At 37.4% G+C, this 23,554-nt stretch overlaps 3 protein-coding genes and 1 long non-coding RNA gene across 4 annotated transcripts; 1 reads left to right on the top strand and 3 right to left on the bottom strand.

Moving 5' to 3' along the window:
- Positions 1 to 13: 13 nt before the first annotated feature.
- Positions 14 to 6,314, bottom strand: LOC134806723 (calcineurin-binding protein cabin-1-like). The gene has a single exon (XM_063780048.1). It carries the CDS (start codon positions 6,269 to 6,271, stop codon positions 44 to 46), a length of 6,228 nt encoding a protein of 2,075 aa, XP_063636118.1. The 5' UTR covers positions 6,272 to 6,314; the 3' UTR covers positions 14 to 43.
- A 141-nt stretch (positions 6,315 to 6,455) lies between these two features.
- On the top strand, positions 6,456 to 14,264 carry LOC134806712 (ras-like protein 2). Its single transcript, XM_063780039.1, has 4 exons — positions 6,456 to 6,702; positions 6,924 to 7,011; positions 8,977 to 9,188; positions 11,414 to 14,264. The coding sequence occupies exons 1-4, from the start codon at positions 6,598 to 6,600 to the stop codon at positions 11,606 to 11,608; spliced, it is 600 nt and encodes a 199-aa protein (XP_063636109.1). The 5' UTR covers positions 6,456 to 6,597; the 3' UTR covers positions 11,609 to 14,264.
- A 343-nt stretch (positions 14,265 to 14,607) lies between these two features.
- LOC134806718 (uncharacterized) lies at positions 14,608 to 16,805 on the bottom strand. Its single transcript, XR_010146553.1, has 2 exons — positions 15,119 to 16,805; positions 14,608 to 15,064 (listed from the first exon to the last, which is right to left on the bottom strand). It is a non-coding gene; the product is annotated as an uncharacterized LOC134806718 (long non-coding RNA).
- A 781-nt stretch (positions 16,806 to 17,586) lies between these two features.
- On the bottom strand, positions 17,587 to 23,341 carry LOC134806704 (ATP synthase subunit b, mitochondrial). Its single transcript, XM_063780030.1, has 6 exons — positions 23,210 to 23,341; positions 20,861 to 21,005; positions 20,083 to 20,281; positions 19,149 to 19,337; positions 18,376 to 18,474; positions 17,587 to 17,735 (listed from the first exon to the last, which is right to left on the bottom strand). Exons 1-6 carry the CDS (start codon positions 23,235 to 23,237, stop codon positions 17,658 to 17,660), a joined length of 738 nt encoding a protein of 245 aa, XP_063636100.1. The 5' UTR covers positions 23,238 to 23,341; the 3' UTR covers positions 17,587 to 17,657.
- Positions 23,342 to 23,554: the final 213 nt, after the last annotated feature.

Raw genomic sequence — 23,554 nt, 5'->3', positions numbered from 1 at the left:
ATTCGAAAAATACATAATTCGGGACTTAAGACTAATCACAATCTTAATCATCATCCAACACGATAACTTCATCTGAGGATATAGTAGGTTTAGGTCGAGTTTCTGTCTCATTAAATGAAAGTGACTTTTTAGCCTCTGGCTTTTTGCCTTGTATAACTGACTGTGGCGCCTGTTTTGGCACACCAGTCTTAGTAATCGTTAAAGATGACGGCAATCTACTTATTGAAGCATTAATTTCCTGGGAGCTAACATTTTGGGTAGATTTACTCATTGTAGGCATATTTTTCTGACGTTCCGCTAGTTTCTCCTGTAGAGTTTTTCCTGGACTGACCTGCTGGTGGGGTTGTGGTGGCTTAGTGTGAATGGCCGTATTTACAGTAGATGCCGTAGACATGTGCGCTTGTGTGGGTACAGAGTGTGAGGAAATAGGGGGCGGATTGTAGTTGCTTAATCCAGCAGTCATCGATGCTGGAAGACTGGCCAATACTGTCCCCATGCTTGGAGCTAAAGGGGCTGATGTAGACTTCTGCAAACTGCCTGACATTTTTGGTAAATTACTTGGTGAAGGTTTTTGCAAGCTGCTAACAGGTTTCTGTATACTGCTAGTTGTATTCGTACTGACTGATTTGGATAACGAAGTCGTGCTAGTGCCACTAAAAGATTTTGAAGCGTGAGAAGTCTTCAATTGATTACTTAAAGGATTAGGTTTGGGTTTTGGGCCACGTTTTTGTTTCTTAACGGGCGGTGGCACGTTGTACGGAGAGAAGCTCTGTCCGAGGAACTGTCGGTAGAATTCTGCTTGGAAAGAATTCTGCAGTGAATTTTGGAGGGAGTTCTGCAAAGTGTTTTGCAGGGAAGTGTAGCCCGCTAAAGCGTTGCTTAAGTAAGAGAGGGATAGTGCAGCCGCAGTTTGTTGGGAGAGCATGGGATCGTTCAACATGGGCAAATAATTTTGGAAGGCTGCTGCCATCTCGTGTTGTGACATCTTCGGAAGCCCACTCCCCGCCGCTGGTAGCGGCATCGACACAGACGTAGTAACTTTTGTCTCTGATTTACTTTGATTAGTCGCTTCTTTCGCCTTTGAAGTTTCGGCAGCAGCTGCCATCTTGGCTGCTTGCTTCTTCTGTGCGTTTTGAGTTTTCTCTAAATTATCAAGGTTGTTCAACTGTTTCAACGACGAACGAGCGATCGATTGGCAATATTTAAGACTGACGTCAACGAGATTAGTGTTTTCCGTAATAGGAATTGTCGTGATAAGTTTGTAAGCGTCAATGATTAAATTGACGAACTGCTTGGAATTTGACTGTTTCTGCGTTCTTTGGTAGGATCTGTAAATGTCGAGCATGAGGCTTTTCAGCGCCTGCTGTTCGATGTCGTTGCTCTTCAAGTCTGGCTGCTGACTAAACTTGAGCACTTGTCCTTTCAGAGATTGTACTGACAGAGAGAACGCTTGCTGTGCTAGTTCCTCCCTATCAGCATCACGCAAGTACCTTTTGTCCGGTTCAGGGATTCTCTGCAGTTGCAAGCTCAAGTCAAGTAATGTTTTATGGTCGTCTATCTCTTTTAATATTTCCATCGTGAGCAGGACACACCGGTTCATATGGAACGCGAAACCTCCAGCTCTCTCAACTTCCATCACTGGAATCTTCCAAATATTGTTGAAGAAATTCGTCATTCTCCTCTCACTAAACAGCCCTCCGATCGATAACCCAAAACTCGACGTAAAAGTGGATAACATTAGATCTCGGCATCGCTCAATATTTTTCCCCTTCTTAAAATAGAAATGATAATGCGCCAATCGGTAAATTGCTTTATAGTGCGGAGGAAATCTGCTCGCGCAGTCTTCTAGTGCGTATAAACATGCATTAATGATTTTCATAGTTTCTTCTTCTGTTAGCGGCTTCGACTCATTGGCAGATTTACTAGATGATTCACTATCTCTACTTGAATTACTGCTACTGCTATCTGACGTGGAGTCACTTGAGCTGGAATCAGACGACGAAGATGATGAGCTACTAGTTTCTTCCTTCTTGTCAGGGTCTACTTTTTCTTTTTCTTCTTCTGTATGTTCTACTGCTGGCGGTACTTCTGATTTGTCTTGTGGTTGCTGTATCTCGAATACTTTTTCCTGTTCTGCAGTTATATTTACCGTTTCATCTTTTTTCTCTGTCATTTGCACATCTTCTTCAACAGTTTGTGATGTTTCAGTCGCTACATTCGATGTTGCTTCAGCATTTTGAGTTGAGGTAAGTTCTTTGTTAGCATTAAGTCTTTCAGTATCATAAGAAGCAGAACGTCTAACTTTCGCCGCCGCAGCCTCTAACTTTTGCCGTTTTGCTTCCACGTTATCTTCTTCGCCCGCGTCACTTACAGAACGTTTGAGTATATTAGCCGCATGAACCGGTTCGTTTTGTTTTGCTTCAGCTTTTTCCGATTCTTTAGCTGCATCCTCTCGATCCTTTGCAGATTTTCTTGAGAACGGTCCCTTCCTCCATTCGTCTATACATGCCTGGAATACTTTTCCAACTGACGACGGAATGGGTTTGTTCTCGTGTTGTTCGATATATTTTAAAATTGAGGCGTGTATTCTGTAGTGCAATTCTAAAACTTCAATGCAGAGATGCACGGGCGCATTATAGTTGATTTTGAGAGGGTATATAGCATCCGTCTTTTGTAGCATTGTTACGGCTTTCGAATAATAATCTAAATAAACAGCCGGTGGTTTGTTCCGTTTTTCGGCTACTTTACCCAACATATAAAAGTAAAGCCATGAATCCTCATCCGATTTATCCTCGTTAGTGGCACTATTGAGATCATCTACTGTAGTAAAACATTTTTGCGTAGTATCCAACATGTCTTCTTTTTGCTTTTCAAGAGACGCAAAATCATCCATGCTCAGAGATTCACTGGCTTGTTTCAAAGCACGAGAGCAAAATGAATGGATAATGTATACGAACATTCCGTATTCAATCCACATGTTGCAATGTTCGGGGTCTAACTGCAAAGAACGCTTGAAGCATCTTATCGTCGATCGCGCTGGATTCAAAAACTCCCTTTCATTGTTCAGATTCTTACAGGAGTTTAATAGCCTTTCCAAGTTCATGGCTTTTGCCAGGGCTATTTGCGCCCATGACTCCAAACGGTCGTTATTGACGATAACGTCGAGTATGTTGAACTTAACTGCCATTTTAGCTTCTTCTCTTTTAAAGTAATGGTCGCCCAACAAAAAGTAAATATCTTTCATCTTGTACGGTAAGAGAGAGGGTACGGTTGGCAGTTTCGTTTCAACGCCTTTTATGTATTTTTCGATTTCGGAGACGTACTTATGTGGATCGCATTCTGAAGGCAGTAGTGCCAAAATGCGATGGAACAGTTGTTCTGTGTCGGCTGTTATGGCTGAAACCTTACCCTCCAGTTCGGGAAGTGTGGGAGGCCTAAATATTTCGTAAAGCTGCTGAGCTCTATGCCAATCTAATGAATGTGGAGTTACATTATGGTCTGCCAAATATTTAATCTTACTCTTTCTACTTGGATGACCGAATAAGCAAAAGACGCATTGTTCCATGTATTGCAATAATTGTTCTGCTGATTTTGCTAAAGCTGGTGATCGTATTCGCGGTACCACTGTATCTAAAATAAAGTACAGCAGTTTCCCATCAGAACTGCAGCACCAGCCTCTATCGCCAAGTTGTTGATGTGCAATAAATAACACCATTAAAGGATTTGGAACATCATCATCATTTTTCTCGCCATCATTGGGCATTGCTACTCGTCCCTGATCTTCTTCTCTTTGTAAAATATAATGCAGTATAATCCAAGGAATGATTGTTCCAAAAGGCATCTCTGTTGCATTGGTTTCAACCTGATGCCCAATTATTCTGATAAGGTCTTCCAATCCTTGACTTATCTCTTTCTGACTGACTGTGTCTAGGCAGACCAAACCTTCTGTAGTCAGAATGTGCTCCATACAGCAAAGTATTTTGACAACAGCAAGGGTCCACTTATTATACTCTTCTGAACCTGAAGTATACCGAAAATAGTGTTTTAAGGCCTCATGTAAGCATGTTAAAGACCATTTAAAACACTCATTTACTTTTTCTAGTGCCCAGTATGTGTCCAAAATAAGAGATAGTTGCACAGCAAAATCTAAAGACATCTCTTCTTCTTGCTTTCTAGCTATAGTCTTGCAATGTTCAAATGAATCTATGATAATCGATAATACTTCTTCATAGTGACCTTGGTCATATAACTCCATAACTGTTGATAGTTTTTTATTTCTTTCTAAGAATTTTATATATTCTGCTATTTCATCATTGTTTATGATTGGTTTAAATGTGAAGTTAATAATTTGCAGACTATATTTCTCACTGCTTTCCCCCATTGCTTCAAATTCAAAGGATAGTTGATACAATGCATCCAAAGCTAATTCATCACACTTATTCAATAAATTAATATGCACTTTGACCCAAAGATAGCGCAACATGTTTTCCAGACAATCAATGCCTGAAAAAATATGTGGATTCATAGTAAGAATCATGGCGATAGACTCTATCACATCTAAAGCATGTGTGTCTTTACTGTCATTTATATTCAACTTTTCATTGACTAGAAATTCCTCAACCAAGATATTAACTGCAGTATAGTGTCTCAATTCATCATGGTTATCTCCAGTACATGCTGGCACATCAATATGATTGTTGTAGCATTTATTACATGCAATAAATATAGTTGAAAGACCTTCAGGCCATTTTACTTTCCATTTTCCTGCTAAAATCTGTAGAAAGTCATTTAAAATATCAATTATATCTTTCTTATTCTCAATGTACTTGTTAATGAATTGTTGCACATCATTATTTTCAATCTCAGTGCCAAAATAATCACTGTCCTTTTTCTCATGCTGATCTTTTTCATCAAACAGCTTGTCTAGATCTGTAACATCTGGAGAAGGCTGCCTTGTTTCTTTTTTCTCAGTATTATCAGAAGTCAGACAAGGTGGCACCATTCTTCTTAAAGTATCATAGATATTATCACTGAGTTTGTCCGCTTTGTTGGTTGTCTTCTTTCTGCCAGAGCGCCGTTTGGTGCACCACTCCCATTGTTGCAAGAAGCTAAGGGCACTCCCTCGTCTTCTCACGGGCTGTTTCTTCTGAGTTTTAGCTTCAGGTTGTGTCTCAGAAGGCGGATCTGTAGCAGCATTCTCTAGGTCACTTTCAACTTTCTCTGTATCAGTGGCAGCCTTGTCTTTATCTGACATTTCATTGTCATTCTCAGACACAATCTCATTATTTTTATCACTTTCTGCATTTTCCTCAGCTTTCTCAGGAGGTTCATCTTTCTTTGGCTCCTCACATACTTCCATAGGTTCCTGTTTGTCTTCCTTTTCAAATATAACATCCATGGAACAGGCATGACTGTAGCAATTGTCTGAGATATATTGATGCATGTGTATCAGAGATTCTCCCACTGATTTCCATGTTAAATTATTAATTGGCTTTTGCAATTTTAAGCGGGGTAATACATATTTGTGCTTCTGTTTTCTTTGCTGCTCTATGAATTCCTCATGTATCTCCTCTGCTTCCTTTAACAGTTTCTTCGCTTCATCTTCATCTATTGGGTCATCATCTTTTTCATTCCACTTGTACATAGAGTTGAGATATTCCATGAAATCTTTTATGTATGTGTAGGTAGTGAATATGTGTTTTCTGTAGGCTAAACCTCTGAGATAGCCCGGATCCAGTTGTAGGGTATCATAGATAGCTGATATACATTCTTCATGAAAGTCGAGTCCCATCAGTAGAGTGACAATTTTGTCGAGGCAAGGCCAGTGGCGCGGGTTGCGGTCGGCTCCGCGTTGGAAAGCATGGAGGGCCATTTCGTACCGTTTCCCGCGCATACACAGTTGTCCAAGACGGTGCCACAATGTAACGTCTGTATCATCAAGTTCCGAGGCCGCACAATAACAATCAATGGCGGCGTCTACATCCGAACTACTCAAGATTGTTGCAAGATTTTTATAACATAAATACTTTAAATTAAGCAAAGGACCTGATATTTTCTCACCTTGTGCTGGTTTCTTAATATCATAAAGTAGCTCCGTGTCCAGGAGATCCTTGAGTAGTTGGGTAGCGTCCTTCAAATTGCCTTTTCTTTGTAACTCGAGAGCCTTTGCGTATTGTTGTAATGCTATTTGTTCTAGGGCTTCTTTTGTGACTTCTTCTTCTGATCCACTTTCATCCTCAGACTCGTCGTTTAATGCTGCTATTTTAATCATGATTTAGAATGATTTGTACTTAATTTTCATAATAATGCACCCGGCAATGGAATAATAAAATGACAACAATAAGAGCCACAGATTAACTATACTTGATTGTCTTTCTTTTCGTTACTAACTGTCAAAATATCTCAGAACTTTCTGAAGTTGGACTCGTTTATATGTTGATCTCAAATAGTTTTTATACAGTTTCAGTGTTTATGATCCGAACAATCTGTCAAGTAGTGCCGTGCAAATTCCGTCGCTTGTGTCATCCGTGACCGTCAGCGAAGGATCAATCGGACCATATTTGTGTTAAAATACTTGTTTTCTAATAATTTTACAAAATGTCTAGGCCAGGAGATAGACCTAATCAAGCGCAGACGTATAAACTAGTCGTCGTGGGCGGTGGTGGTGTTGGGAAAAGTGCTATCACTATACAATTTATCCAGGTAAAATCGTAATAGGTTAATCAAGGTCTCCAAACAAGGTATTTACTATTCTTAGAATCTACTTTGCAACTTTGACTCATCAACCTTAGTTGAAGCCGCCGAGAGTCCTGATTTTGCTCCAATTCCTTCAGTTATGACACAAAGTGTGTGTCAAGGTCCAATCTCAAAGACGCCGCCCACTGTTACAAGTGGTCTTAAAGTGCCCTGTTTTTTTTTTCTAGAGCTATTTCGTGACCGACTATGACCCTACAATTGAAGACAGCTACACGAAGCAATGCGTGATAGACGATATTCCCGCGAAATTGGACAGTGAGTAGAATATAATTTTTATTGTGTTTGGATCATTGGCCAGATTGGCCTGACCGTTTTATGTTTGGGCGGCACTCGGCAGTGTGTCATGGCTGTTGTCAATGTATGCAGTTATGTATTTTGTGGGCAGAACACAAGTACTTTCTGTAGTAAAGTTTCCTTATTAGTATTTATTTACCAATCATTACAGAATATTATATTTTATAAAGAATGGTTAGTTGTAGTTCAAATTTGAAAAATAAAAAAAAGAGTATATTTCAAAGAAACAATGAAATAATAACATCTGTTCGTATTAGCTGATTAAAAAAATCGTTAACACAATGAGATCCCTGTAAAATTGTAATAGTAGTTTGTGTTACAAGGGATCAAAATGATATATTTCCGTCAAGGGCGTACATTGAATCCTGAATGAAGCGGTGGATTCTAAAGTAGAACCCTAAGCGTAATGAGGGATTCAAGTATTAACGCCCAAGACGAAATAATTTTGATACCGTGTGACACATACTGCTTTTCACATCAACTATGAGGAAAATAACAAAATCTTAGTGTGACACAATTATTATGTTACAAAATATTATTCAATCTAAAAAAGGAATGTAAAAAATAACAAAAACACTGTCCTAGAACAGAAAAGTGCCACTTTGATCCCCCCTAGCAGGGAAGAAAAGTGCCACTTTGATCCCTCCTAGCGGGGAAGAAAAAGCCCTTTTCTGAATAGGCGATGTGAAAAGTTATTTTTCTTAAGTGCCTCCTTAAGTTATCCATTTCCATTACTTAACAATAATTATGTCACTCATTGAAACAACACATGGGTTTCAACATTATTTAGTTATTAATTTAATATTTCATAAGTGTGTGGTTGTAATAATTCATTAGTTAAATGTTAATTCTGCTGTATAGATCCGAAAAATAAAAATTCAAAATATTATCTAAAAGTTTGGTCCTTATCATACTCAGACAAGGCATTAATGACTTAATTAGGTGCATATTATATTAAAGGTTGCGTCACACAGGCGCGTTTTCCGGGCTGGGCGTGAGCGCGGCGTGAGCGTTTTATATGTAAAAGCTGTGCACCTCGCTCACGCGCCGCCTGCAAAACGCGCCTGTGTGACGGAGACTTAAACTCATCATTCTCGTAATTAGTACTGTTATTTAACCTGACATTCATAGTATTGTAACAGCGCCCACACTGTTAACTGTCCATCGGTGGACCTTATGTCTTTTGTAATAAGGTCCACCAATGGACAGTTGAGAGTGTTGCAGTTTTTATGAAATAACCGGAGCTCGTAAAATAGTCTGGTCTCCAATTGAATAAGAGTATTTATAGATGTTATCTCAGACAGTTGATAACATATCAGTTTATATTAGTTGAGATGACAAGATAAGTGGTAACAAAATGCTCTTTGATTGTTATCTTACTTGAATAAATAACGCTTTCTGTGACATTGTGTATTCTAAAGTAGCCTCCACCCTTAACTTTGTCCATCATAGTTAAAAGATTTCAATCCCATTTTTACTACTTCAAGTTACTATCTTCAATGGTTTAGTTACGCTTTTTTCTATTAGTACCTATCTAGGTAAAGGGTGGCTAAAAAATAAGTGCATTCCCGTTGCCAGGGAGGTTTTGGGATTATACTGAGCAACTTTTACTATGGGACCAACCAAAATCGCCACCCTGTGTAACAGATCTATATAGTATTTAAAACTTTCACGTTTTGAACACATATTAACTCACATTTATAGATGGGTCTAAAAATATATGCGCAATAGACCCGTCTATAAATGTGAGTTAATATGTAGTATTATGTAGACCTTTATAGACCAAAAAACTTCATATGAACCTTGAACCTGCTCACAAAATTTCACGAGAATCGTTTGAGAAATGCGACCTATAGATGAGATTAGTCGGGCAGACGAAAGACTTCGCGCTCACTCGGTCAATAAAATTAATAACTTTGATTACAGTCCTGGACACAGCGGGTCAGGAGGAGTTCTCCGCCATGCGCGAACAATACATGCGCTCAGGCGAAGGCTTCCTCCTCGTATTCTCCGTGGCTGAACACTCCAGCTTCGACGAGCTATACAAGTTCCACAAGCAGATCCTACGCGTCAAGGACCGGGACGAGTTCCCCATGCTCATGGTGGGGAATAAAGCTGATTTGGAGGCGCAGAGAGTGGTAAGAAACTAAGCACCTAAAAAGTATAATATTGCTATGGAATTTTGAAAAAAAAAGTTACGTCATCACAGTTACAGCTAGTGTTCGTCAAATCGAAAATTAATTGAACTATTTTTTCGTTACACAAAGGTATCAATTAAATATAGACGAATAAAGACTCATTTTAGGCAGTTACTAGGTAATTATGTTTAATTTCACCCGTTTTATGAAACTATCCGCGTAATTGTATTGACTTATTTTCATTACTTATATTAAAAAACCGGGCAAGTGCGAGTCGGACTCGCGCACGAAGGGTTCCGTACCATAATGCAAAAAACGGCAAAAAAAAACGGTCACCCATCCAAGTACTGACCCCGCCCGACGTTGCTTAACTTCGGTCAAAAATCACGTTTGTTGTATGGGAGCCCCACTTAAATCTTTATTTTATTCTGTTTTTAGTATTTGTTGTTATAGCGGCAACAGAAATACATCATCTGCGAAAATTTCAACTGTCTAGCTATCACGGTTCGTGAGATACAGCCTGGTGACAGACGGACGGACGGACGGACAGCGGAGTCTTAGTAATAGGGTCCCGTTTTACCGGACGGACAGCGGAGTCTTAGTAATAGGGTCCCGTTTTACCCTTTGGGTACGGAACCCTAAAAATTGTGGATTTAAGGTTCAATTAGAGCCTATACGTATGTTAAAAAAAAATCACCCTTGCATGGGAAAAGATTCAAAATATGATGGTAGCGATTGTATAAACTTCACAAGGCTGGCACAACCATCAAAACTGCCTGCTGCAAGAGTTTAATTTCAAATTTACCTTGCACTAAATACCCATTAGGTATAAATACATTAAATCCCTTACTTTAACCGGGGAATCCCCAAATAATATAATTATGATGTAATACTTAATTGTTTGGCTTGCCCAGTAGTTCATCCAAACACGAACACATGGGTGAATAATGTATTTGTTTTCCTTCAAGTTCGTCCTGTAATACGTCATACGTTCTCCCTATATGACGCAGTATGACTCAATGTAGGCCTGTCATTGTCTTCATTGGGAGTGTCGCTTGAGGCCCTTGGTCATTGGTTAGATTTAAAAACTATCATTCTTGCCTACATACTAAATGCTTTGAATAATAGAGTAGAAAGTTCTAAAGTTCAGTGTAGCATATTTCCTTTTTAAGAATTTTATTTTTAAGTTTGACATTTATGTGTTGTGGCCAGTGTAGTAAATTTTATGACGACAACGTTTTATAAACAAACAAATATAAACCGTATCCCGAAGCAGCAGAGTATAACAAGAAGCAGTGTAGAATTCAAAATGAATTCGTTGTGTATTTATGTTTACAACGTCCCGAGAACGCTGGAGTTGACGTAAATGTTTTATGAGTCGTAAATGTAGATGTCACGTATAACATTAATGTGACCTAACTCAAAATTGCTGTTATAAAGTTATATTATTATTTATTATATTATTGGTATGGTCTTACAGAAATCAGTGAATATTTTTAAATTATGGTCACTCCCATATGGTTAGGAAAAAGATGTCTCAAGATTGACATTCCGTTACCAATCTTCATAGACGTCGGTGTGTCATACTTAGATGACGGTAACGGAATAGAAGGAACGAACAACGTATGGAAATTGTGAGACATTTTTTTTTCTAGTTGCCGAGCCCATACTCCCATATATAGGTTATAGGTTCTCGCGGGCTTGGTTTCCGCAACTCGACGTCATATTAATGCGCCTATTTTGCGTGGTGGGTTGGCGGCACTATTCTTGCCAACCCAACTCTACCAGGAAGCCTAGCAGACCCTTGACGTTGCCGACGACTTCTGGGAGAGACCCCGGTGAGCCGAGGTGTTGTGCCCGGTATTTAGCCACCCCTGGCCATTCGAGAATGACGTGGGCGGCTGTCTCCTCTGCCTCCATGCAAGCTCTGCAGAGGGGGCTATCTGTAACACGTAGGGTAATGGGCATACTCCCATAAAATTTTGCAAAAAGCTGGGACAGCTCTATAAAGATTATTTATTTAACACTTTAAACTCTCGCATTATGTACACAAATTTAATGATATGAACGGGTCTACATACTATATACATTCATTTTTACATTAAACCCGACGTTTCCACTTCCAACTGAAACTTGGTTTCTTAATTCCAGATGAAACGTCAGATTTAAGGTAAAAATAATGAAATTATTATTAGACCAACTATAATTCATTGTCTCTCTTACAGGTATCACTAGAAGAGGCCCAAGCCCTCTCTCGCCAGCTCAAAGTGCCATACATCGAGTGCAGCGCCAAGGCCCGCATGAACGTCGACCAGGCCTTCCACGAACTTGTGCGCCTCGTACGCCGGTTCCAGGAGGCCGAGAGAGTCCACATCAAGGCCGAGCACGGCAGAAAGAGCAGGAAATGCGCGATTTTGTAACGTACGTAAGGTTTTGTGTTCAGATGCTGTTAAGTCTTTGCTGGAAGTCAAGGTTAGAACACCAATGTATTGAGTACCGGTACGTTTAAGATTGAAGTTTTTTTTTGTAACTCAATGCAGCCAAAGCCGTCTGCGGGAAATTCCGTACACGTACATGTTTAAATTGATTACAATTTAATTGTTTCATTTGTGTAACGAAATTAGTCATACATATAGTTATATTTCGTTACACAAAGGAATCAATTAAATTTTGACGGGAACCTTTAACTATGTTCAATTTGAAGAAATGGCTCCATGATTTTAGCAATGTTGAGGCTCTGTATTATACGAAAGATCGGGTCGAAATGAAAACTTATTTACTACTAATGAATCTTAATATAAGATTTAACATAACAAAATTTAAATCAATCTAACTGGGAAAGAAACGATAAAAGAAAGATCATTATTAATTTAATTAACAGCAAAGCTAAGACTTAGCAGTAGATTAGGAATAAATGAAACTAGCTAGCGGTCATGTTTGCCCTTAAAACCTTTGTTCAGGTTTATAGAGTCACATCTATGACTGTCCAGTCAGTATCAAAAATTCAAAAGTAGCGGATCAGACTACGCGTGAAAAGTATCATTCTCTCATAACTTGACAAAAATAAATATGTCTCTATAGACATATAGCATATTACAAATACTTTTAAACGCAAACTGTCGTGATTTATCTCTATGTGGAAAAGTAATCGGGGGTGACAGATACTTTATACGCGTTGTTTCATACTCTACTATTGAAGCTTACTGTACACTGTACACTATATCTAGCTAAACAGAGCTGTACCTCTAATAATCTGAACATGTAAAACATATTTTTATATCACAATATTTAATATTTATTTTTTGTTCCGTGAGATTTGTTTTTCTACTCTTTCTTTACATTTTTTTAAAGCATAGACTATTTTAAGTCTAGGTATTTATTCTTATTTTTTTAGGTTGTTCTTAAGCTTTATTACGGGATAGTTATGATTTGTTGGTGGATGCATTTATTGTTTCAAATATTAAGAGTAAAAAAATAATTACAATGCATCAATTACATTTTTGTTGTTATTTTTCCATATATTATTTTAGAGGTGCTATATTTCTTTTACTAGTGCCATACTTCAAATTACTACTGAGAGAAAAGAACACCAAATATCGCTTTAAAATTAAGGCTTTAATTTTAACAGTTATTTTGCTGTATTGTTAATGTATACGGCCATTTAGATATACCGAATTTAAGGTTGAATAAGGCTTATGTTTGTCAAAAAGATATATATAGTTATCGTGTAGCAAAAATTTTACATACAATTTTTATTACAAAATTTCGTTACACAATGGAACTTACTAAATTTTAAACTAAGTAAGCTTTTGATATAAGCTTTATTTTAATTTTCTTCTCTTATCAATTCAACTCGTATAATGGTCGTATACATTTAATTAGCGCTATATGAAGGCGGTGCTAACATTATCGACTTAGCTTTTAGCAGTATATCTTTATACATTTTTGAGTCATTTTGTCGATGGGATTTGATCCCGATTAATCACCGAAGAAGGGTAAAATTAGAAAAAAAAAGTTGAAAAATTGTTTATATTGACTACTGAAATAAGGGTGGATATAGTAAGGTAAGGTTGACCGGGCTAAAGCGACTATGGGGCTATTGTCTATTTGAGTTCTTTTTTTAAACTACGTGAATATATAAGAGCTCCTCATCTTGGGACAATACCCTGAGCTACTTGGAAATAAAACGTAACAGAGGGCGTTCCGACCAATCGTATTCAAGAAATAACAAATAGACGCAATAAACCCATAGTTGCATTTACTCCTTAGTTTCATGTCACCCTGTGCGGCCTGGGCCATTTAAATAAAGAAGACTTTCAATCACGCATCAAGAGTCTAAGGTATTCTTTACTTTTACCTCCCTTGATGTGTGTAAATAACTATTCTCTCCCATTATTAAGTTGTATTTAATACTAAGAAAATCAGTAACAAAACTAGGACGTCCCCCGAACGTTTGTAAACCAAATACTAATGTTTATGTATTTTGTTATTAACAGTTTTTCGGTATTTTAATATTAGCTAGCTGTAGTCTTGTAATTCGATGTTCAACGGCTGAAAAGGGACACTGTTTCTTTTAACTGGCTGATCTGAATAATTGAATTATTTTGAAAATCCAGAAAATATTTTAATATTAGTGAGAACTTGAAATGTGTTTGACGCAAACGACATTAATCTATTTTATTTATCTCAACGTGCTTAAAATATATCTCAACGTGATTTAGGGCATTCCACGAGAGTGTCGCATACTATTCTAATAAGTACTTGTGAAAATGCAGAGAAAGCGATATTGGGTCTGGTAATATTTTATGACTTGACTAGTAAATTGGCAGTATATTTTCGAGCTTTACGGATTTCATTGAGGTAGCTGCCATACAAAGCAAAAGCGTTGCATAGGCGTATTTCTCGCGGAATGCCGTACTTGTGTTTATTTACTAAAAATATATTTAAATAATGGGAATATATTTAAAAGATCAGTGTCAGTTTTGAGCCAGCACAACAATAATTACATAATAGGATGCACATTTTGTAGTTGTTTTGTAAAGAGATATACAATAAATATATTTTTGTAACGTTGTATTTATTGGTTCGGGCTTTTGCTGTGCGGTTTGTGGTGCACAAGTTTTAATACGGTTTTACAATCATTTTAACGTTTGTAAGTAGTTTTTACAGTAACTTGGATATTTTAACTACAAGCTTGTATACTCGTATATATGTATGTGTAAACAATGTTAGCGAATTATATGTTTGATGTGAAAGGTCCCGACATATTTATTCTAAAATATTGAAGAAATAAGAAACCTAGTAACGGAGTCCGTTCGTCGATAAATTATCCGATTCCATTAATATAACGCAAATTATTCGTATTCTTAATATTTCGTTACGCAATGGAATCATTATTATTTTTGGCCTACTAGACAAATTTACATGTTTTAAATGTGACCATACATAATTGGACAGCAGAATTAAATGACCTATTTAACCAAATTGTATGTCTAAACATGTCTAATCTGTTTGATGTTATCGTAGTAAATAGGTGAGCTAAAACACTGCCAATGGTGCCGAAGTGCATAGTTTTTCTACAATAGTTTAACAAAAATAATTTTATACTAACTAAATAGTGTAACAGTCTAATTTTTGAAATAGCATTTTTTGGAAGTAAAATTGAATTTCTAAAGACATTTCGTTTGGCACGTTTTAATGTAATGGATTTTTAATAAATTTACCTAAAGTTAGCAGGCCCTAACACACATGGCATCCAGGTTTTGTTTGTGAGTATTTTTTATTTTTATTGCAATGAATAGTGTCACAATTCAAAATTGATTCATATAAATAAGATATGATTATTGTATTTTTCATATAACTTGGTAAAGTGACAGCTGTCATTTCAATACAATCTTGCGTTTTAAAGTTACAAATTGTATGGAGTTGACAGCAGTCACCGTACCCAAGCTATGAGAAAAATATTATTATTAATTATATTTCATCGATAGAATGTTTTTAAATCGTATGGAGTGACAGTGACACTATTTGAGTGCGATATTTTCTTTGTTATATTTATGAATACCTATCAATATAATGCCTCTTATTAAACCAGTATTGTTTTTGTTGTGATTTACTCAATACTATTACGTTTACTTAAGTACAAGACACGTTAGTGTCAGTGCAAATGCAATTCTGAATCATTCGCATTACGCATAATATTTGTTAGTGTGTGTTTCTTATCTATAGTGTTATGAGAATTGTCAATAAACAAAATAATTTCAATTGTTTTTGGAAAGGTGGATTCACTGCAATTTGACAAACGTAATACTTCGTTGATGCCATTATGTAACGGTTATGTCTATGTCTGTACACATGTGTATGATTAATTTTCGTAACACAATGGAATCATTAAATGTGGGCGAATTTAGGCTAAGTATTCTATTTTACTTAGTTACTAAAAAAACATCGAAGTTCAGCCTTATGCTTAAATTGGTTCTATATTTTTTAGAGAATGTAAAAAAATGAGATAGTTATGCTAACTTTTTTTGACATAACGATAAGTAGGGGTAGGTATGTCTGAAATTGTATTGTGAATCCTCCTTTTACTGGAGTCGTAATTGACTAATTTAATTTGCGCAATTATTTCCTTAAAAGGAAATAAATGGAATGTATTGTTATTACTAATAGCGTTTGTAAGCATCGATTGTAAGTGAAACATCCCTTATTCGGTAACTTTTTCGACATTGTACATTTGTCCCTCATTGTTAAAAAGAGACCAATGATTTATGTCGATAAACGTTACCGTACTAACAGCAGCACATTCAAATTTCTGGCTTTTCGTCTGTTAACCCTTAGACCGCCACGCCTATCGTGTAGGGCGCGTCATCGTGAACCTTGTCAAAATGCATGAAGGTTGATATTGGGCTGTAGCCGCGCGCATCAATAGGGAATATTAGGCAAAGCTCTGCGTAGGTGGCACCTTAGTGGCACATACAGTAAACAAACCACATTGACACATCACACGTCAGCGTCACGTCAATCACATGGCCTACCGCGAAACAAGAAAGCCGAAATTTAAAGATAAAGATAAAAGATTTTTATTCGTGACGATCACAAAACATGTACGAACATGTACCTACAGACAACAACAGCAAGGAAAGAATTTCGTTATCTAATCTAATCTCTCTATCACTCTTGCATATTCGAGCGATAAAGGGGCAGATAACTAAATTTCGATTTTCGCGTTTACCGGTAGGCTCTTGTTAACAAACCGCCTTGATGGATCAATGTCATATTTTATTGTCTGTGAAAACTTGTCAAAAAACAGTTTAAGGCACAGTATGTATAAGTTAGTCTATGAATTTACTAGAGTCGGTAGTGCTGCACTCTAGCGGCAGAACATTGCAGTAATATCCCCTATTGACGTCTTTGACGGTCAAAGGGTTAAAAATGTAAGGTTTACAATTGGTCATTAGAGTATGTTGTTGTTACAACCTGCAATAATATCTTGTACAACGAAAGTCATATATTTTTGCGGGCTTCGTTGTGTCGGATAATATTGTCAGATGTTAAGGGTCTCCCGACTAAACCGTTAATGTTGTCCAGCTAATGTATTGTACCTAATAAACACGGCAATAACAATCTCTTTTATTATTTCAGTTCCCTGTGTATAGTTGATAGACTTTGTTCACGATAACTTTGCAGAACTTGGCAATACCTAAGAATGCATAGATATCCCTATAAGCTCCATACTTGACGTAGCACTTGGCATGAAAACTGAGCGTGGTGACCGACTCTAGTACTTGATAATTGTCGATGGCGCTTACGCCATTATTAACGATGCTCTGATATAAAATCGCGATGCAGTGCGGCATAAACGCCATCGACAATATGGTCCCTTTGCATAGATAATGCCACAAATTAATTACTTTGTGTAATTAAAGTTACCCATTTTGTAGACGAATTAAGGGGATTTAATCTTGATTGTATAATTTAGGTACCCATGAACGACTTTTCCCATTGTGTGACGCAAAATTAGTCTCATAATAATAATATGATTAAATTTCGTTACACGAATGAATTTTGCTAATAAATTAAAGCATTCACTAGTTTTTTTTAACCTTTTGAACGCCAAACGGCGTATCCATTTGCCGTGCCACTGACGCCACGGGGGTACAATTTAGTTTTGTGAATAAATAATGCCAACCTAAAAGTGGGATGTTTTTCAGTAGATTATCATCAAAAAGCGATCGACGTCAAATGCCGTCTTTGGCGTCGTTGTCACGATTTTGCGTTGACGTCAGTTGCCGTCTGTGGCGTTCAAAAGGTTAAAGAAAATACTATGAATGAAAGTCTATTTCGCCATCAAATAAAGGATGGATGGAAGGTTTACCTGGTATATAATAAAAGTCCTTCATAATAACTGATCTCTTTACTCAATACATCCTCAATATCCTCATTAAATAAATGTACACGATTGTTCTAAGTCTACTTCCGGGCGGCGAGCGCGGCCAGGTCGGCGATGCAGCGGTCCAGGGTCGCCTTCTCCTGGTCGGGGGTGATGGCCTGCAAGATAACATTTTTTTTAATACCATGTCGGTGGCAAACAAGCATACGGCCCGCCTGATAACCAGTCACCGTAGCCTATGGACGCCTTACATACATTTGGATTATGCATAATATTTACTATTATTATTAGCCATAACCCTTTTAAAATCATAAATCATTTCATTTATTCGTGATAAACTATAACATAGGTACACAAGTAAAGAACAATAAAGAAAGTTAAACATAAAATGAATAAATAGTTTACCACGAAATGGTCCCGCCTCAGCATAAATGCTAACCCAAAAGTCAGCGCTGATCTTCCGGTGAGATCATTTGTGGGTCACGAACGCAGCTGTACGACACGGCCCCATCATAAAACTGAACGCGACTTAGCGCCACGCGTCATCGCGCGCAGCTAAAGACGTTAACTTACGCGGCTACAGTCCATAATCAACAGCACATGATAGGCTGGCATTCAATGGGTTGATTGCGAGTTGGTGCCAGATGGCTTGGTACCACTGACGCTTAGACGTCAGTAGAAAAAAGCGGCAAATTTAAAAAATGTAGGCGCTAAGGGTTATTGTCCCATAGAAAATTTTAAAATTTCAAGTTTGTGCCTTTTTCTACTGACAAAGTTGTTTGACAAGAGTATAATTACCTTGGTAACATTGGACACGATCCAGTCGACCATGTGTTTCTGCGCCAGACGCCTCTCCACGTTGGACTTCTCCAGCTGGTAGTCCAGGCGGCGTTTCACCTGGAAAACGAGGTTTTATGTTACTTATCGTAGATAAATAACAAATATGCCAACAACTTCAAATTATCGTTATATTAAATGAAGATAAACCCGCAAATGGCCCTGCAATTGTTTACATTCTCGCTTTCGCGTGTTCGAGGTCCAGGTCGGGATCCAGGTTTAAAATATATTATTTTATGCAGTTAAGGAGTTTAAGCGCATGGCGACAAAAATCCCATTATGTGCTTGTTTACGTACTTACAAATGATCTAAGTTGTTTCTAGCCTTGAACCTCTATTCATCTATCTGTTGCATAATAATATTCATAATTTAGCTACGAATATGTCTACCCCTTAACCACATAACATGTTTCACTTTCCGGTTTCCCCGCCGTAAAGGCCGTAGCTAGGGGGTGGGGGGCATTATGGGGCAATACCTTAAAATCCCATACCTTAAGAAATGCCATCAACTTTGATGATATAAGTATTGCGCCCTACCTGTCTTTTCAAGGCTCTAGATAGTCTAGCTAACTCTTTATGACGATTGTTGTAGACTCTGTACCTCAGAGTAGGCCTTCATGAGGCGTTCCCTGTAGGCGGCCTCGAGAGCAACACATCCTTCTTGGCTTGAACAGGGATGCCTTAACAATTGGTGCCATAGTCTTCAATATAGTCAGTGATACAAGGATACTGTACCTCAGAGTAGGCCTTCATGAGGCGCTCCCTGTAGGCGGCCTCGAGCTGCAGCAGCACGTTCTCCTTCTTGGCCTGCACGAGCAGCTCCTGGCCCTCGGCGCGCCACTGGGCCTTCTTCTCCTCGGCGATGGCCTTCTCCAGCGACTCGATGGTCTGTGCGCGGCCCTCGTTCCAGCTTGACTCTATCGACTGGAAAAATATTGTTTATATATAGCAGTACTCTTAACCTTTTGAACGCCAAACGGCGCATCCATTTGCCGTGCCACTGACGCCACGGGGGTAAAATTTAGTTTTGTGAATAAATAATGCCAACCTAAAAGTGGGGTGTTTTTCAGTAGATTTTCATCAAAAAACGATCGACGTCAAATGCCGTCTTTGGCGTCGGTGTCACGATTTTGCGTTGACGTCAATTGCCGTCTGTGGCGTTCAAAAGGTCAATATAGGCAAACGAAAAAACGAATTGCCTGATGGTAAGCAATTACGTAGCCCATGGACACCAGAAAGGTTGGTTTTATTGAAGTTTTGAAAGTCATATCGGTCCGGAAATACTGTGTACCGTTCATTTCAGTTTGTGATATATTGTGTATTGTTGTTAAATTAAAAAAAATCCAGGTTCTTTAGACATCTATTTTACATTCATGAACATCGTTTAACAACTTATTTCAATAAGTTAATAATATATTCTATCATAATTTTAAAACTAACATGGGACTTAGGCCCACTTGCACCTACCCACTAACCCGTGATACAAGGGTTTAAACCATTAACCCAGTGTCAAATTGTACTGGTAACCATGATAACTCAAGGTTTAACAGGTTAACCCCGGGTTAGTAGAATGGTGCAAGTGGCGCTTAGTTTTATAAATCTAATGAATTAAATCGTGTTAGTTTAAATCAAATAATATTTTATCATATATATAGTTAAAGTAACTCACATCAACTTCCTTGTCCAAGTAAGCTCCAATAGAGGGTCCGAACTTCTTGGCAGCGACGTAGACCATGACCAGCAGAGATAGACCACTGTAGTACTCGTGTTCCATGACATAGATCTCCTTGCTGCAGAGGTATGTGGCCAGGCCGACGCCGAAGGTGTAGGGGCCGGTCACGCCGGTCTTTGAGTGGAAGAGCTGGAACCTGGAATGGTAGATTAGATTATGTAGTTGCAGTTTAGTTTTCGGGTCATAAAGAAACCAATTTTGTCTACCATTGAGCTTAAGGTGACCCCAAGAATAAGGGCTCATTTAGACAGTGCGAGAACTCGCATGCGAGTTTCATTACATTGCGTTTTTTGATCGGTTGGCTGAATTGATGTAACCGTAATGGTCCGCAATGTAACTAAAATCGTATACGAGTTCGCATACCGTCTAAATGAGCCCTAAAGATAACTACAATAGTAGTACTTTATCATGCACACACAGAAGGAACAGAAAATCAAAACGGAAAAGTCAAGTGATGTTGCCAATATAAATTATATACATAATTTCAAAACTTGGATATGGCATTATACTTTGGGGCATAGGTCAGCGAGCCATGGCTATTGAAGTACAATTGCGGCTCTTTGGAAAATTGAACATAAATACAGAAACTAATGATATTTACTATTTTTAGTTATTTTACTCCTGCTTTGGACCAGAGAACTCAAGGGTTTTTAAGAATTAAGAATGGTGCAAATAAAGAGCATAATTTTAGACTATTGGGCCGAGAATCACTAACCATTCCTCTGGGATGAAGCCAAGGCGCACCTTGCCGGGCTCGCCTCTCACTGGCCTGGGGAAGTTCTTCTCATCGCGCACGCCGGAGACGTCGGTGGCTGCGCTGCGGGCCACCAGCGCGGTGGACGCGGACTGTCGGGACGCCGCTGCAATATGAAAGATATGTTTACTTAGTTGAACTTTATTTAACTATTTTTAATATTGAAGTATTTTTAATTATTATCATCTGAATTGTTAACTTTGGTAATGTCCACAGTAGACCCTGGTTTTCATGACCATTTCTAATGTGTTAAGATTAACAACAATTAAACAGAGTAAATAAGAAGAGAGCTAGTAAAAAAATAATAAGAAAATTGTTTTAACGGGTCAAACATGGTATAATAATATACTCCACCTGGTACTCTATTCCGAGATTCGCGTATGACCTAACTGACACGGGCCTACGTCATCATGCTGTTTACAGGGTCTCAAACTTTAAAATGTGGGAGAATTTTAATCAACGGTGAAAATTATTTTAACGGCATTAATTTTAAGTTATTCATGTAGAAACATAGTAAAATAAAACAAATCTAATGTATTAAATTAAACTTTATTTATCTATACAAGAGAAACGTTTGAAAAACCAATTCACAGTTACACATTAATTACCAAGCTTACGACGTGAAAAGTTTGGAAAACACTGCGACTGCTGACACTGAGCGAGAAGGAAATAACAATTAACACGCGTTCGACAAGGATGACGGTCAGGGCATGAAGTTATCTAGATCCGAATTGTCAAATGTCACAGCGCTATCCTGTGTTGCCAGTAATGTAAACAGAATTACCCGAACGTCTGAAATTTCTTTCGTGAATCGGAAGATATTGCTAACGAATAATTAAAAATGACGTGTTATTGTAAAATTTAAGATAAAATACATATAAATGAAAATTATAAAATTATAAAGAAATATTTTAACTTATTAACCATAGGTATAATGTACCCATGTAACATGTTATGTTGAAATAAAGTGGCAATGTTATTGTGACGTAGGCCCGTGTCACTCTGGGAATAGAAGACCATGTTTTATTAGACCATGGGGTCAAACTGAGAACCTCCTTTTCTTGAAGAAGCTTAATAAAATAAAACCTAAAATGCTCTTGAGATACTTTTAACACAATGAATTAAAAATGAAAATAAATGAACTCACTACATTAACATGACTTCAATTGTTTTTTTTTAATAAAAGCACTGACATTATTTTTTTTTATATATATTGTGTGTGACATCCATTATCTCTACTACGAGCCCCGATGCAAATTATTTCGTCTAGTTCCACGCAACAATTTTGTTTATTTTAATAAATTTTACACATGAACATAAAATGACCCAGTAATGGGAACCATAATAGCAATGTTTAATGTAGTTTATTTTGATCGTATAATAAAATTGCATGAGACTTTTATTGCTGAAAATAAGGACTTTTCAAAAACGTTGCCCAAATCATATTGTCCTCTCCTACAGCACTGCTGCATGCATGGGCTCGAAACAAAATTATCAGTACATTGGCAGAGCCCTATTGCTTTCCCTTGTAATAGCCCTTTTCACATATGTTGTAATCCTACCCGTCAATAAAAAAATAAAAAATCATTATTTTTTTTCTTTCAGTACAAACGGTATTTCTTATATTTGGATTTAGTTATTGCAGAGTATTACCATATAAAATTAAATTACATTAGTATATAAGCATTAAATATTAGTAATTTTTAAATAAAAACATTATTTTTGAACAAACGCGAGAACCTCAAAAAATGGTCTCACTAGACGAAAACATGTGCATCGGGGCTCGTAATATCATGTTATGGCAAGTCAGCTGTTTAATCTAGCAATAATTAATTAAAATTAACAATTTCAAAGCTTTTTCTCTGAAATGTGTGTGTGGATATTGTGGATTTTAGTAATGGTTTAAATGGCTTTCATTGTGATTAAATTAATTTATATATAAGGCAGTAAGAGGTTTTTGAGCGCATGTTGTACGTTATTTTGTATGAGGTTAAATACAGTTGAAGGACACTTATAAGAATAAAACCCTCGGTTGAGCATAGCAGTAAGGTTATAACCTATACATATAGTACTTAATTAAAGATGTCCAAAACATTGCCAACACAAGAACTATGGTAAAATGACGCATAATTAAGCGCAGTGACTTTAAAAACTTAAAAATATCAATTAAAATTAGATCAAACAGGTAAAACCGATCGTCAATTGTCAAATCGGTGATTACATAAACGTCGTAACTTAGGGTTAAGGTTAAAATCATATTTTCTTTTTATTACAAGGCCTGTCCAGAATATATAATTGAAATGTACATACCTGAACGCAAAGCTACGCGTGATAGCATATTTAATAGCGTATTTATAAATTATTTTATAATTTTCGACAGTCCACCACGAAAAAGTACTTTGCGCTAGTGTTGCGAATTCATCGACATATCAAGTAGGTAGACGAAAAAGACAAGTGACAGATCAAAAAAGTGTTAAGTATCGATAGAACTATGATTGGATTAAAGTATCAATGTATCTTTTACCAATAATTTACTTTTGTTTTGAGCTCTTCTTTCATTGAAACCTAAAAAAGGTATTAATTTTCTTCTATCTTCAGTATCGATTACTTTGATAATCGAATCGAAACGATTAATCGAGATAACATGTCGTAATA

The sequence above is a fragment of the Cydia splendana genome, chromosome 1, assembly GCF_910591565.1.
Source record: "Cydia splendana chromosome 1, ilCydSple1.2, whole genome shotgun sequence".
In the NCBI taxonomy this organism is placed as follows: Eukaryota; Metazoa; Arthropoda; class Insecta; order Lepidoptera; family Tortricidae; genus Cydia; species Cydia splendana.
Note: the sequence above shows the minus strand (reverse complement) of the source record. Positions and strands in the feature narration are given on the sequence as shown.

What these genes read in the sequence shown, in the direction of transcription:
- LOC134806723 (XM_063780048.1), bottom strand. Translation starts at nt 6,271, where the DNA reads ATGATTAAAATAGCAGCATTAAACGACGAGTCTGAGGATGAAAGTGGA.
- LOC134806712 (XM_063780039.1), top strand. Translation starts at nt 6,598, where the DNA reads ATGTCTAGGCCAGGAGATAGACCTAATCAAGCGCAGACGTATAAACTA. An exon ending in TCACTATACAATTTATCCAG is followed by an intron (nt 6,703 to 6,923) that starts GTAAAATCGTAA and finishes TTTTTTTTCTAG; the next exon opens with AGCTATTTCGTGACCGACTA. An exon ending in TATTCCCGCGAAATTGGACA is followed by an intron (nt 7,012 to 8,976) that starts GTGAGTAGAATA and finishes CTTTGATTACAG; the next exon opens with TCCTGGACACAGCGGGTCAG.
- LOC134806704 (XM_063780030.1), bottom strand. Translation starts at nt 23,237, where the DNA reads ATGCTATCACGCGTAGCTTTGCGTTCAG. An exon ending in ACGCGTAGCTTTGCGTTCAG is followed by an intron (nt 21,006 to 23,209) that starts GTATGTACATTT and finishes TTCATATTGCAG; the next exon opens with CGGCGTCCCGACAGTCCGCG. An exon ending in TCATGAAGGCCTACTCTGAG is followed by an intron (nt 18,475 to 19,148) that starts GTACAGTATCCT and finishes CTCGTTTTCCAG; the next exon opens with GTGAAACGCCGCCTGGACTA.